The 15,618-nt window shown below is 35.8% G+C and overlaps 1 protein-coding gene across 5 annotated transcripts in view; it reads right to left on the bottom strand.

Annotated features, from left to right (window-relative positions):
- Positions 1-518: 518 nt before the first annotated feature.
- Positions 519-15,618, bottom strand: part of LOC144438775 (uncharacterized) — a 36,214-nt gene continuing 21,114 nt past the window's right edge. For 2 of the 5 annotated variants that reach the window (XM_078127946.1, XM_078127977.1), the window contains 11 exons: positions 14,473-14,549; positions 12,325-12,429; positions 11,076-11,214; positions 9,964-10,114; positions 9,108-9,373; positions 8,549-8,692; positions 7,991-8,105; positions 5,702-7,262; positions 4,540-4,608; positions 3,370-3,549; positions 519-2,739 (listed from right to left, as the gene is read on the bottom strand). In XM_078127946.1, coding sequence (XP_077984072.1) covers positions 3,375-3,549; positions 4,540-4,608; positions 5,702-7,262; positions 7,991-8,105; positions 8,549-8,692; positions 9,108-9,373; positions 9,964-10,114; positions 11,076-11,214; positions 12,325-12,429; positions 14,473-14,549 — 2,802 coding nt within the window. In that variant the 3' untranslated portion in view covers positions 519-2,739; positions 3,370-3,374. Of the gene's footprint in view, positions 2,740-3,369; positions 3,550-4,539; positions 4,609-5,701; positions 7,263-7,990; positions 8,106-8,548; positions 8,693-9,107; positions 9,374-9,963; positions 10,115-11,075; positions 11,215-12,324; positions 12,430-14,472; positions 14,550-15,618 lie in introns of those variants that run through there. The other 3 variants (XM_078127953.1, XM_078127961.1, XM_078127969.1) reach the window with 3 other exon arrangements.

Here is a 15,618-nt window from a genome sequence, read left to right as displayed (position 1 = left end):
TGTTATTTTCCCTGAATTGACCTTCGTGGTACATGTTTACGTTTTTATCCTGATAGGAGGCGATCAGGCTAAAAACGTAAACATTTACCACGGAGGTCAATTAAGGCAAAAGAAGGTAAAATAGCAATGAACGATTAGCCAACATCTACATCAGATTTTAATCAGATTGTATTGGGGGCATAATTCTACTAGAGGATTGCACACAGTCTTCTAGAGATTAGCCTGTCTTTGCTAGATCAAATAGGTTGTGATTACTTTTAATCAATCAACAAGACTGTAAATTTTACATGTTCATTATCAATCCTTGCAAACTATCTAGAGTTTTTGTTTTCACTCTTTTTTCAATGATTACATGTTTGCAGTCAGAAGGTCAGAAGTATTTTGACAGTGTAAACATTGATCAAATCAAACACATCTAGAGACAACCTGGCCCTGAATAATGGAGAGAGACAGTTGGAATGCTTGCACAACATTACATATGAAACTGGGATGAACTGAAGAAGACACAGACACATGTATACAGTCAGATAGTCAATTTTTTACTTGGTTCTGGAGTAGTTTCATACACTGTACATGACATAAAAGACTTTAAAAAAACCATATCTCTGAACCACACTGACAATATTAAGAAATAAATCACACAATGTAAAAATGCTTCACATAAGCAATAAGCTGCTCCTTTTCTGTTTCGTGAGTTACAATAACTCCTGTATCACGACTCCTAAAATAATTACAGAATACAATATAACAAAAATCGTCTTTTTCTGCCATGTTTGTCAAGCAAAGATCTTACTAAAAATAATTTTAACAATTGAACACATTATTAACATGCCATGAATCCATCCTTCATCAACTTGTGACAATAATCAATCAAATTTTCTAATTTCTAACAAGCCCTGATTTTTAATAGTTCGATAAATTCCAGACTTTTCTATCCATTTAGAATGTTACAACATGATTGCACTGTTACTTGTGTCTGATGTCTCGGGAAACCCTCATCTCTCTGTCTGTCTGTCTGTCTGTGTGTGTGTGTGTGTGTGTACAAAAAAGTGGAAGTAGAAATTTGTTAACGTTTGAAAATATTTTCAGGTATCATTTCACATGTTGGCCATAAAAGTAGAGGAGATGGTAACTGAAGGCATGAAATACACTACACTTAATTTTACACTTAATTTTACATTTTACATTGACTATTAATGGCATTGTCTTAGTTCAGGTAGATAGAACACAAGTTACACTGCTTTATATACATCTACATTTCAATTTTTCTTCTTCATACGCCGTCAATAAATCTGTTTACTATGACATTTGGAATCAGTTCTCAGAATAACTTTGGCACTCTATTATCACCCTACTTGTGTTATACACAGCTAGTTTCTACTCTTTCCCTGCTCAAATTTGTTTCTCGTCAATCTAGTGACAAACTTATTGCTAAATGACAGTATACGATAAAAAGACAACTTTGTATACATTTAAAAAAAATGTAAACTTGGTGTTAGTCTATATATATATATTTATATGTATATATATATGGACCTATACATAAAATGTTACATGAATATCTCCTGTATTTCAAAATTACCACTAAACAATCAGTTAAAACGAGTGAAATCTGCTACTACAGGCACCAATGAGGAATGGACACGATTTTACTCTCCCAGTCCTGTACATTTCATAGAAACTTCTCAAACAGGTTGTATATAACTCATGGAGTCTTTTCCTGTTACAGATTTCATTGTATCAATTTCTGAAATTGTTCTTGCACCGTATTCACAATGTGAAAGTATATTTGTTGTAATCTGTGCAATATTTTTTTAATGTTTTGAAATGTATAATATATATGATATTGAATGTATTTCAGGCTGATAACCCTGCTGAATGTGGTTAGTTCCAGGAAGTCCAGTTATATTTCATTATGTATTCACTGTTTGCACTTTCTGGTAGACGGAATATTAGACACGCGTGACGAGATTGCTGTTACAGTATTAGACACTTGTGACACATCTTGGATAGAGGGCGCTAGACACCCATGACATGTGATACAGAGTATTAGATGCCTGTAATGTGCTGTCACACGGTGGTAGTATTAGATATTTGTGACACAATGCCAATAGTGAGTATATGAAATTGACAATACAGAAAGATATCAATACATACATAGGGTATCCTTTCTGTGTTACAGCCTGGTATCTTATAAAGATACATTACAATGGCAGTGTACAAACCAAGCAATGGAGAAAAAATGCAGGAATTAAAGAGCTCTCACTTGAGACTTGCGATAGCTGTCACGGTTTTGTTACATTGCACTGATTAAAGAAACTGAGTATACAAAAGTGGAAAGAAGTGTTTTTCAGGCCTCAAAACCTGTTTTGTCATAAAAGGCAAACATGCAGCCTGTCAACAACATTACTTAGCAGAGTATGACAATGACAAAATAATACATGTAATAATAAATACATACTTGTACTTGAATATAATACAGCGAGTGTGACAAAAAAAAAAACATCAGAAAAAGACGTATAAATAAAAGGAATGTACATGATTGTGAATCTTTTACATCAACATATCTTTGAAGATTGTGACCACTATTTACACATATAAACTGGTACTATTCCAGCAACATTAGATGCTTTGACTGGAATTCTTGTTATCTGTATTCAGTATTCTATACAGTCTTGTGCTAGTACTTTGGCCTCTTGAAGGTTGAACTGCTTATGTTAGCATCAACGTTGTCTTGTTCTGAAAGTTTAATAAGATGAGATGAAATCATTATGATAATACAATGGAAAATCAAAATACTGTCAAACATCATAAAGTGTTTAGGTGATCTTCATTAAAAAATGTCAGTTCTGTATCTTTCAATGTAACTTTCCTTCACATTTGTCTACAATTCATCCATTCATAAAAAATACAATTCATGTTTATTTCTTGTCATCCCACAGAAATGTAAATAGTGTAACACCTATGTGAAGGAATTAGGACATGCTTCCTGGCAGCTATGACACACATATGCTCCAAGTGAAATGCATGTCTTTACCAATATGATTAGTTTCATCTCTTGTTTATATCTCGTTTTTTTTCCTTTCTTCATTGAGCTGAACTCTATGGCAAGATAAAGTACATAGGAGTGTGCATATGTATGTATGTATGTATGTATGTATGTATGTATGTATGTATGTATGTATGTATGTATGTATGTATGTATGTATGTATGTATGTATGTATGTATGTATGTATGTATGTATGTATGTATGTATGTATGTATGTATGTATGTATGTATGTATGTATGTGTGTATGTATGTGTGTGCACATACATATGTACATACATGTGTGACACCACAAGTCACATTTACTTGCATGACACCTACCTTTGCTATACATAAGTACTATTACTAGTCTTGGATGTAAATGACTGTTCATTTTCTTCATACCATGCAAGCATCTCTTCACTGAAGGCTTCAGCTAATGATTCCCCGGCGTCACCTTGGTAACTGCTGTCCCCTTGGTAACTACTAGTACCATCAATTGTATAGGATTCTGAATATGTCCTATCATATGAAAACAACAAACAGAAATGTTGTGGAAAAAAATATGGTACTGATCTAAGTATTATCAGGCTTTGTGAAAGCCTTCCATTTCTGAAATTTGCTGTGTAGATCACTCAAACGTTATGAAAACCTTCAGTTTTTGGCACTCCATGACTTCAAAGATTTCTATATTGGCATATTTAGCACTACATTCAAATCTCAAAGATTAAGAAACTTAACTTCTCCATGGTGTGGTAACGGATCCTGCTTTCTAACATAGTACATGTACTTTCATTATGATCTTTGAGTTTGTATTTTTTGCTTTATTGCAGGACACAAGATTCAACTGTTGTATGAAATTGCAATACACTCTACCCAGTACATCTTCGGTCTCTAATACTCTACAGCTGATAACCAGTTTAAATTGGTGTCCAAACATGGAACTTGTTCATTTGTTAAATACCGGTAGCATCAAATCAATGCAGTGCTTTTTGAAATAGTAATGTTAGTTTGTACACTCTAATAACAGTTCACTGGAAGTTGTATTAGAATAGTTAACATATTAAAATCAGTTTTTTTTTGAAGATTTAACACTTAGTCATGAATATTAGTATTTAGATTATGACATTGATTATTGTAAGTTGGATACGTTAATTTAAAATATGGATAATTCTTAGATTCAGACACACTACTAACTAAGCTCACACATTAATAAAAGTTGCTGCAATAAAACTCTGGTGGCACTGTTTGCAAGTTAGTAAGGTTTTCAAAAAGAATAATAGGCAAAGGAAAACAAATAACAAAGGAAACACAAAACGAAGACAGATCCAAACATAAAAGGGAAGCGAAAATAGATTTTAAAAACAGAGCACTGCAATTGATACCAACACACCCACTAAATCTGTATAAAGTTTATCAACCGTTGAACCCAGGATTTCATAATGAACCCATCACCATAGTACTCTGAGATTCCCTTCAAATAAAAAGAAACAAAAAAAGCCTACTGCTTACTTGGCCGCAATCACATCTTCTGCATGCTGATGTTGTGCATTATCTTCTAAATCAGTGAATGAAGATAGGCTATTGTGAATAAAATGTACAGAGAACAAAAAAAAAATACACTTAAAGACAAACACACATACAACACGGCCACAAGACAATCATGCAATGAATACACAATGGTAAGATGAAAGATATCACTGTGGTCTGTAAAACCTGGATCACAGCCAGTTTGAAACACAGCGAAGAAGAGGTCACAGTACAGTAAACATGATCAGGAAAAGTGAAAGAACACAAACTCTGGCCTTGCAAGAATGGAACATACCATAGTTCACACAGATCTATAACAAATCCAGAGAGGTGAGTGAAATGAACATGATCATGACCGTGGGAATATGAAAGAGTACATACATGTACTGTATGGTCAGGACAGACTTGAAGACTTGTGAACAAACAGATAAAACAACAATGAAATGATCATAACAAAGAGAAACATGATGCAGAAACGAAATGACTGAAACGATACAAAAACAAAGACAACACATGAAATCATACAAATACAAACAAAGGACGAAAACAAAATACAATAACATATATATATATACAAAACATAATAATCCTGTAATGCCCCAATAGTTTAAAATATAAATTGATATGTGAGTGAGTGTTGTGATGAATTAGTCACCACATGCACCAAAAGGGTTAAAGAGCTCACACCACATGCTATGGATGCATAGTATAAAATAGTGTACAAAGTCCACACATTAATACATTAATAATTGCAGCGTGTGGGGGTGGGGTGGGGCTGGGGTAACAAAAACTGGGAATGTACATGTCAACATTGTAGTGGTGGGGAAAATGATAATAAAAAGTCACACAATAATCAGTAACTTAAATTTTTTACAATAGCAAACAAAATTACAATCACAAAAAATTCAAAGTGGTTGGGGTAGTTTCTTCAAAAAGAGAAATTTACAAGAATCCATTGCATTATACCATTCAATCTATCTTGCTTCTATTTTTGGTACATCTTTACTCTACAGCAAAAGTTTCATTACTTTTCATATAATTTATCTTGATTTGGCATTCGCAGTCATTCATTTACAAAAGTGTCTCAGTTTAACTTTTTAATGAGTGAGAGAAAGAGAGAGCTGAATGGAGTGTTTGGTCCTACCTGCTAGAGTTGACTGGTTTTACGGCCTCGCATGTCATAGGCTGTATGGGTTGATACTGCACCTTGTTGGCCACTTTGATAGTGGCATAAACTGGACTAGGTCGCACAGAGGTTGAGGTAGCTGTATGAAATTCAGCAGGTTTTAACAGAGGGGGGTTATATGTTGTAGTATTCCTTGAACTTGAATGTGGATGGGGATGATGGGGGTGATGTGCAGGTGAACTTGGCATTGACCTGTATGCAGAGTGTGTCATTCGTCTCCCATAGCCAGGACTTTGAGCACTATAGTGTGGTCTGACTGGGGTTGGATCATAGTGAGTTTGAGAAGAGCTTGTCATGTATTGTGGGTATTGGTTAGTCCTCGGTGTACGTGACACCCCAGCAATATACCCAGTGTTATGTAAATTGCTGTCGCGCATTACTTCCATACTTTTTGTAGCTCTAACAACATTATGCATTGGTGATGGCTCCTCGTCATAATCTGGTTCATGACGAGAATAATCAATAACGTCCATTCCGCTATTCACTATTGATAAATCAGCGTCGCGTAACATTTCCATGCTTTTTGACGCCCTACTCATTACTCTAGGCGGTTCGTCATCATCATTGCGTAAAACGTCCAGACTGTGAGTCCTATCATCCAAACTGCCCTGTTTTGAAGATGATGTCTCCGATGAGATCTCATCATCTGGGTTATACGGTTGATTAATATACATATTAACTTCGTCAAATTCAAATTGTTTTGGGCTGAATTCAGTAGCCCTCCTTGTAGTACTGTAAGTTGGATAATGTTGTGAGCGATATGTAGTCCTGCTCACAAATGGCTTGTAGCCATGGTAGCTGTGTTCTTTATCCTTCCCTGGCAAACTGTTGGATTTATTTTGTAAGTGACCTAGTGACATCACCTGTTTCCGTGGTGATGGTGGTTGACTTAGAGACGTTGGTTGCTGGTGATACTCAGGGTTATCAAATGGGAGGAGGTCATGTTGACCTTTCCCTGACAAATTACTTGTTGATGAAGCATGTCGGTGTCTGTTAGGTGCCGGTGAGTTTGAACTCTGACTCATGCCATCAAAATTAGTTGGTCTTTTTGGCGGCGACTCTGGGAATGTGAACACAGCTGTATGTACAGGCGGAGGAGAGGATTCTGGCGCCATGTTGTCTTTATCAGGGTACAGCACCACAGGAGTGCTAGGTCTTGGGGGTTGCTCATAATCATCAATTTCTTGCATTATTTGTGGTCTCACTTTAGGAGGTTCTGGAGTTTGAGATCTCCATTTAGCTGCAGTCCTGTCTCTAGTTCTGTGAGCATGTCTGCCAGGGTATCTATTCTCGGGTCTAGATGAATTGTCATAATACACATTGACTGGCGCACTTGGTCGCCGCCTAATTCCAATGATAGGTCCAGGTGACCGTGATCTGGAAGTTGAAGAACTCCTTGTACTAGGACTTCTTTCAACTTCAGGTGACCTGTACAGACGTATGTGGTCATCAGCCCGCTTTCTGTATGCTGGTGGTGTTGCAGGAGGTCCAATAAAGATAGGCTGTGATTTGTCTGAAACTAAAACACAAAACGTCAAAATTTAATATACAATTAATTTCTTGAGACAAATTTAATACGTAAACCAATCTTGGTCAAAGTGCAATACAAAGGACAGACTTGAAACTTACCTATATTTCTAGGAAGAGCCTTATCCTCCTATAAAAATGTTTACTTCTCATTTACTTTTTATCTACCTTGATAGTGACTTCAATGCCTACCACAGTAGTTAATGTTAGGCATGAAAGAAAATAGTCAAATCTATACAGAATTGTGATCTCTTATTATCATACGTCAATCTTTCCACAACAAGGAGAACAATTTACTAAGGAATTATTTAATAATTAAGAAATATTTCGATATTATTCCTGAGTATTTCTCTTCATTCAGCTAAAGAAATATGAGTGAGCTAAGGGGCCTTGTCACTACAAGTCACTAAACGAGTAGTGACAAAACCCTCAGGTCACAAGTATTTTTCACCTAAGTGAAGAAAAATATATGAGAATAACATAACTACACCAGCACCAGTAATATCTTAGCAAAATCAGGGAAAGTAATGGCAATGTGTTGACTCATATTTCAAAGAAGGCAGAACCACTGAATGTAGACACATGTTGTTGTGATGTAGAACAACCAGGGTATAAATTCAATGTTTTTTTTGTTAAACTAGGCTTGTACATGGTATAATATCAGATGAACTAAGACAAACAACTCTGATTAGACTCCACACTAGAATAAACTACACATACCATTATCATCTGTTGATGATGACATTTCCTCTTGGTAGGCTCTAGGTGGAAGTATGGCTGGAGAATATCCCATTCGTAGTTTCAAATTATGCAACTTTTTCTCCAGGTCTTGTAACTATGGAAACAAAAAGCAGGACAAAGAATGCAAGGGTCTGAAACCATGCCGACAAAATCTCAATGAGTACCATACAATCTATGTACTTAATCTATTGGTTCCGCTTATCCAAAAGATAAGTATTGCAGATGTGTACATTGCCAATGACCTGGTTCCTGTCATGCTGATCTACTTGTTCCACTTATCCGTTATGTATTCATAGTGGTTATTTTGGGATTGGTTGCTGGGGTAACAGCAATTTTTGAGTTTCTATTTTTATCTGATACAGGGTGGAATACACAACTACATTCTGTTGAACCTCCATATTATTCACGTTATCGATTTTATTCAAAACACAAAAAAATCTCAGTTTGACAGTCAGAACACATATCCCAACATTTGGTTCATTGTAGCGAGTTTTCACTGCTACTGTTTGACATATTATACCAGTTGGCAATACTTACCTTTTCTGCTGATTTTTTATAAGTATCTTTTCTACTTTTTCTGACTTTCTTGTTGATTCTTGGATCATTGGCTAGACTCATAGCAGCACTGGTAATTTTAGATTGTAATTCATATTCCATTTCAAGCCTATGAAGGTCTTTATCCTATAAAGACAACACATTATACGTGCCGGGTATTAATGTCATGAGTCATGAGGTGGTAGGGGTTAAACTATCACTGTAACGGCTGACACCCTATTTTTAGTGTGTAATTACAGGCAAACTAGAAACAAAGGGTTATTCAACCAAAGATGAAGGTATGGCTAAAATCACTCACTAGTTCACACATTAAAGTATATTTCTCTCTCACATGACTATTTAACTTCTTTTTTTTCCAAATTAAAAATACTTTTTAAGACAGGTGAACCAAAGATTTCTGAGACATCTTCACTCCTTCATCACAATAAGTGGTGTGTCAAGAATATCAGGAACACACTACACACAGAATAAGTGGATTTATCTTCTAACTTGATTTGCTGTTTATGAAACTCAAATGTATGATTATCATAACAGCCATTACCTCTGCATTGTTTCTCCTATTCACCACATTCTCCGAGAGTTGAAAGGCAGTTCCTACTCTCCGTCTGACTTGTGGTAATGGTTCCCCAGGTAACAGAGGATATTCAGCCGGTAATTCTCCAATGATTTCAGCCTCTTTGATACAGACATCTTTGAGAGCTAGTATCTTAAGCTTCAGCCTCTCCTCTAGGACTTCTTTTCTTGATTTCAATGAAAGCACCATCTCTTTCTGTGCGGCTTGCTGGGATTCTAACTCTTCTGTAGATACTGAATAGTGACACAGTTTTCGTTTACAAGAATGTTACAGTGAATATTATAGAAGGTATATGTTTTGAGAACAATTGTCATGGATACTGACTGTTAACAGGGTGTAATGTCCATTCATTGCATTTGATCTGTATCTGTATCTGTACCTGTACCTGTATCTGTATCTGTATCTGTACCTGTACCTGTACATGTACCTGCATCTGCATCTGTATCTGCATCTGTATCTGTATCTGTATCTGTATCTGTATCTGTATCTGTATCTGTACCTGTACCTGTACCTGTACCTGTACCTGTATCCCGTGTTTATATCTGTATGGTTATGGTGTAGGTCCTGTATTTAGGAATTACACATTGAGTGTGTAATTCACACATCTGTATTTGTGAATGTTGCCACATGTGTCTGCTCATACAAATCTGAGTGTAAGTGCATGTGCATGCATGTGTTGAGTGTATGTGTTGTGGTTGCTTAGCGTTTGTATGAGGTTTAGTTTTACAGGCTGTTTAACAATATGGTATGCAATATAATATAATATCACATTCATCGTGTAATGAAACAGAATATGGTAATGAGAGCGATAAACAAAATTTACCTCCATTAGACATTGCTGACAAGCTGACAGAGCTATTGGTGAAGGTTAGATTGAGATCCGATGCTTGTGATGACTTGGAAGTCAATGACTGACGACTTTCTGTCAAGTCTACTGCAATTTCATTCAGACTTCGAAATGCTGGAAGTTTGGCCTGGAGGTGAAATGACAACAAAACACAACATATTACTACAAATCATCAACTATGTACAATGTGGTGACACTCTAGAATTTTAAAATATCACAACACAATATTCTAGAGAAATACAAAAATTACACTTACAGCAGTAAATTCAAATTATATTTGGACAGGCAAATTTGTATATCCGAGAGATATTAAATTTAATGAACCCGAAATACAAGTAGACTAGTATTTGTATATTTATCCATCAAAATGGTACTGTAAATTCTATACTCAATGGAAAGCTATACTGAATGACCTATATAATAATTGGAATGCCAATAAAACATTCTCAAGTGTGATGAAAATAGCTAATGATTTATGATTAATCATTCTTGTGCATGCAAACCTGACTGACATGATCTATGAATGCTATAATACTGATGTGTAATTTGAGTAAGACTATGGTGTTCAATGGATGAAATAATACTGTAATGTAATCTGAGAAGGTGTTGAAACACATACTTTAAGGATTAATCAATCTCTCACATCAATACACATAGTACATTTACAGACAATCAAACCAGGAAGTATCTAGTGAAATTACATCATGTTTTATGGTTCAATAATTTCTGGTTCACTGAAAGCGTACTATAACAATGTGTAGAGAGCCCTTAATTGATGGTAGAACGAGACAGTGAAGACTGCTATAATGTCACACACACACACACATAACACACACACACACACACACACACGCGCATTATTGTTCAAATCCATACTGATTAAGCGATAGGAAATTTTGGTTCTTACTAAAATGAACTGTATAGTGACGACTGCTGAAATGTCAAGTATGACAGAAATACAGACACCCACCCACAAACATGATGACACAAATACAGACACCCACCCACAAACATGATTATAATCCACACTAATCAAGTAATGGGAAGTTTCTACCATTGTCTTATCATGGCACTTGAATTTACTATACCTTGGTTTGTTTTCTGTCCAAATGAAATTGATGTTGGCTTATTGCCATAGCCCACATGGACTTGACAAGTACAATATTGCCATACCAGGCATGCACAGTAACATGGCTTGGTCCAAATGTACGTCGACTTAGAGATACCCTACAAAGACACAAACAATACCATGTATAATACAGGTAAGAGGCTATAAAGTCATCCATCCTTTGACAATAGAATTTGATATTTCAGCTACATTTGTACCAGCATATCTATTCTGATGTTACTGTACATCTATGTACCATTCAAGATTTCCCATTCAGTTCGGTATTCAAAACATCTGTTAATTGTGTAATAATAGTTTTTCTATCAGTTTGCTGATTTGTCATTTATTGATGTCTTTGATAGATTCAAGCATCCTATGAATTGTAAGTTTGTTATGCATGTATTTCATCTGGACCACATCATTCTTGTCACTGACTGGCACTGTGTATGTTTCACATTCATGTATGGTTAAGAATGAGTATTGAAACAACAATGACTGCAGTGTTTCTTTATATCATAAGTTTGCCAACACAAATACACAAGTTCAATACATTCATGTCTTAGTTTGTAAGTACACACCATGATACTATGACACACACATCTGGTTGATACACCTATGTGCCACAGTGTGTTAAGTGTTTTTGGCCAGCATTCACAGCAACACTGCATCCATGCATACTGTCGTGAGGTGGAGAAATCCCAGCACATGATTTTGGTTTTTTGATGAACACATGCTGTGTGAACGTGACAACATTCAGATGGGAGCTGAAAAGGCTGAGGAGTAGCAACTCAAGCAATGTGTGAAGCACAAACATACAGAGTTAACCAAGGATAAAATCAATATTGCAATGGCTTTTAAATCAGCACCTCTACTCTAGAATCTCAACTCTTCAAAATGAATCATGATTTAGGCATTTTTTTTTTATAAATGGGCGTCATTTTTTTTCCATGTTTGTTAAACCTCCTTCATGAGTTAAAGGCCATTTTAGAAGGGGTACGGAATTGTTTGATGTGGATTGGGAATAGAACCTTGGGTAGAAACTTAGTTTCTTTTTCTTTTTTTCATGCTGTGTTTGTTTGATGTGACTACAGCCATGCATTAGACAGGTTTGCCTGCAGAAACCCAGCAAGCTAAAGCAAAGAGTCAGAAATACTAACACTGAGAAGGAAGAGATCAGAAGGGTAAGGCAGAATGGGATTTTTCTCACAGGTTGACATCATATAACTTACTGAGTTGTGGGGTCAGAAATTGCATCCGAGAGGTCATCAAAACATTCCAAAGGCTCCTCTATGGCCTCATCATATAGGTTGAAGCTGCTCAAAGCATGCACAACTCTAAGAAGGAAAAGTCCGCAATTATAGTAGAGGTCGGAGTTCATCTTACATCATTTAGTATTTAAACTACCATGGAAGGAGGTGCCCCCAAACCAATGATCACAAACCAGGAAGTTAGTTGGAGCCATTTTTTAGTACGCCCTATGCTGTTTTTTTAGTGATGGTTAACGCTGTAAAGCTGTTATTTCACCCAGTGCATTTTACACTTAACCAACATAGTTTTATACTGATGTGTTTACCAATTTATCCTTATTTCTACTTTATATACTCCTCTTAAACCAGGCCTGACAATAGAAGTGTCTCCAAAGAAAGGGTCTGGGATGATTTCTACATAAATATATGAAGTCATTTTATCTTTCTATGTATGAGCAGGTGATGATAATACCACCATGTATGGCTGTAGGGTTAGTCAAGCTATTGAGTTTTAAATTCCAAGCCTATTCCAACAACACCTAGCCCCTATCAAGCTACACATAGCCATTATCCCAACAAAACCTAGCTCCTATCAAGCAACACATAGCCCCTATATCCCAACAACACCTAGCCCCTTCCTTCATTACCCTGTTATTTCCCTTTAAATCTTACTTTATGCACACCACTCTAACACTTGATATTTTTGTCACTTTGATCTTTAATCATCTCCTCCAGAATGTATATGATATATTGTGCATATCACAACAATGATAGTGATGACGTAAAATTAGAAATTATATCTGTGACTATAAATGAGTACATCAGAACTGACTGACATGCACAATAAGATGAGTCAACTGATATGTGATACATGTGTGTATGTGATACAAGGCACAGCATTGTTAGAATGTGAAGAATTCAAAATATTCATCTTGTTTCATATATAACTAGGTGGAGAACTGGAACAAATCTGGCAAGCTCAATCTCAACGATTAAAAGATATGAATTGAAATTTTAATATAGTAAAGTCATACTGTACTTCATTGTGTATTGATTGATTATAAAAACACTGAAAACACAACAGTACTACTATTTAACAGTATTGCCCAACATTTGAAGAAATAAAATTCATATGCATAGCATTAAGTTGTAAGATGTTAAAGTGATACCATCTATAGTATAGAGTCTACCTCACCCCACTATAACCTGCTGTTACTACCGGTAGTTAGGCATGCATGCCTTTGCAACTAGCTACAAATATAATGTGCTTCAATTCACAAAGAGGCCATTCTTGACTCAGGGTTTGGAAATTAAGAGTGGCGTTCAAAATTGCTCTGATCCCCCTCTATAGGGTGGGTGTATTGCTGGACAGGCTTGAATCTAGAATTTGGCATTTTAGAAAGAGAAGCGAGCAGGAAAGTTGAGTTTAGCCATCTTTTATAAATTCAAAGTCAAGTGATCCCAATCACCTGAAATATAGTATTAACTTATTAAGTATTTGCTGTCTAACCCTTTCAAACCTTGCAATTTTTTTTACAGGCACCTTTGAAACCTATTTTTTTTTTTTTTTTTTTTTTTTATATCTAATGACAGATCAGTATGAAACGTACAAAATAAAGAATTCATTACAAGAACACATTTTTTTCCCATATAGTTTTATAACTGATAATGAAAGGGTTTGACAGCAATTATGAATAATTTTAGATTTGGGATACCAGTATTTAACAAGAAAAGAGTCCATTTCATGAGAAGGGTAGGGTATGTTTGATTTGGAGACACCTCCCTATAAACTTATAAAAAACACAAAATTTGAAATAAAAGAACTGAAAAGAAATGTCAATGAAAACATCAACTGAAATGCAAAACAACACAAAAAAAACAACAACAAAAGAATCAACAAATAAAAACTCACTGACAATTCTCTCAAAATCAAACCAAATCAAATCAAAATAGAGAAATCTAATTTCAAAATGACTCTCTGGACATCTAAATGAACACATGACGGAGAACACACTGCCAATGCTGCTCTGAAACATCACACAGTGTACATACAATGTACATGGAGTAAACTGCACCATACCACACCACACCACAATCAAAACACTGCACTCAACACACTCACTCTCTTACCTGCGTGGATCATGTACTTCTATTGAAAATTTTCTTTCTCGGAAGTATAAGTTTTCTAGTTGTCTCCACTGAAAAATCTGCATAGAAGATATGACACAAGTTAGTTATATTGCGCTTTTCTCCTTACTCCCTAGACTAATGAAATGGATATGTTGACTACATGAGATTGCACTGCATTCGTACAAGTGCAAGCAGATGACATCAAAGTTGAAAACCATAAATTAATGTTCCTGAGATTAAATTAAATTCCTTCAGTTGCCCTCCTACCATGTGACACAGCAAGTACACAACATATGATACTCAGACAGTTTGCTGCCTATGATGATACCATAGTAGTGAGTCTCATGGCACCAAAATGCCAACAACTACTTCCAAGACCATACCCTCCAAACAAGCAATGTCTTTGTCAGGTTCAGATTTCACACAAACATGAAATTATATGCTACACCCAAACTGATGATGCATAGTTGAGATCAGAAGCAATGAATTCCTGCTATTTTGGGGCTTCATTCATCACCTCTAACACTCATAAACCTTGATTGTGATTGTGAGTGTACAGTTTCCTATCATCTTTTCTCACTGGTCATTTACAAGTAGTAAAGCAGACATTTCATTACCTAACTGTAAGTGATATATCACACTATACATGACTCTCACTCAACTACTTTGACTCTCAGGTCAGTGTTGAAAAATGTCACAGCATGGGTATTATCATAGACGATTACCATATACTACTACTACTACTACCATACAGTGAATGGTAGTGTTTGTTGACAACTTATCAAAACACACAGTTATACTAGCCTGGAATCCTTGTCTGATATATTCTACTTTACTACTCTGTTATCATAGCATGGAGAGTATGTGTTTATGTGGGTACAGATCTGTCACACAGCACTGCCCCATTTACAAACCATTGCTACCCTATATCAAATGCCATGTTGTTGTTTGAAGTCATCCTCACAGACCACAAATACCACAACCCCATTATTTAAAACACATACAATTGTATAAGAATCAACACTGTCATTATTTTTTCACTGAAAGCTTTTTTCAGTCCATGCAGATGACTCATACTGGTGGCTTCCTTTACATCATGTATTACCAGGGACGTTTTGCTCTCTCTAATCTCTCTCTAAGTGAAGT

Source organism: Glandiceps talaboti, chromosome 1, assembly GCF_964340395.1.
Source record: "Glandiceps talaboti chromosome 1, keGlaTala1.1, whole genome shotgun sequence".
NCBI classification, from domain to species: Eukaryota; Metazoa; Hemichordata; class Enteropneusta; family Spengelidae; genus Glandiceps; species Glandiceps talaboti.
This window is presented reverse-complemented; position numbering and strand designations above follow the sequence as displayed.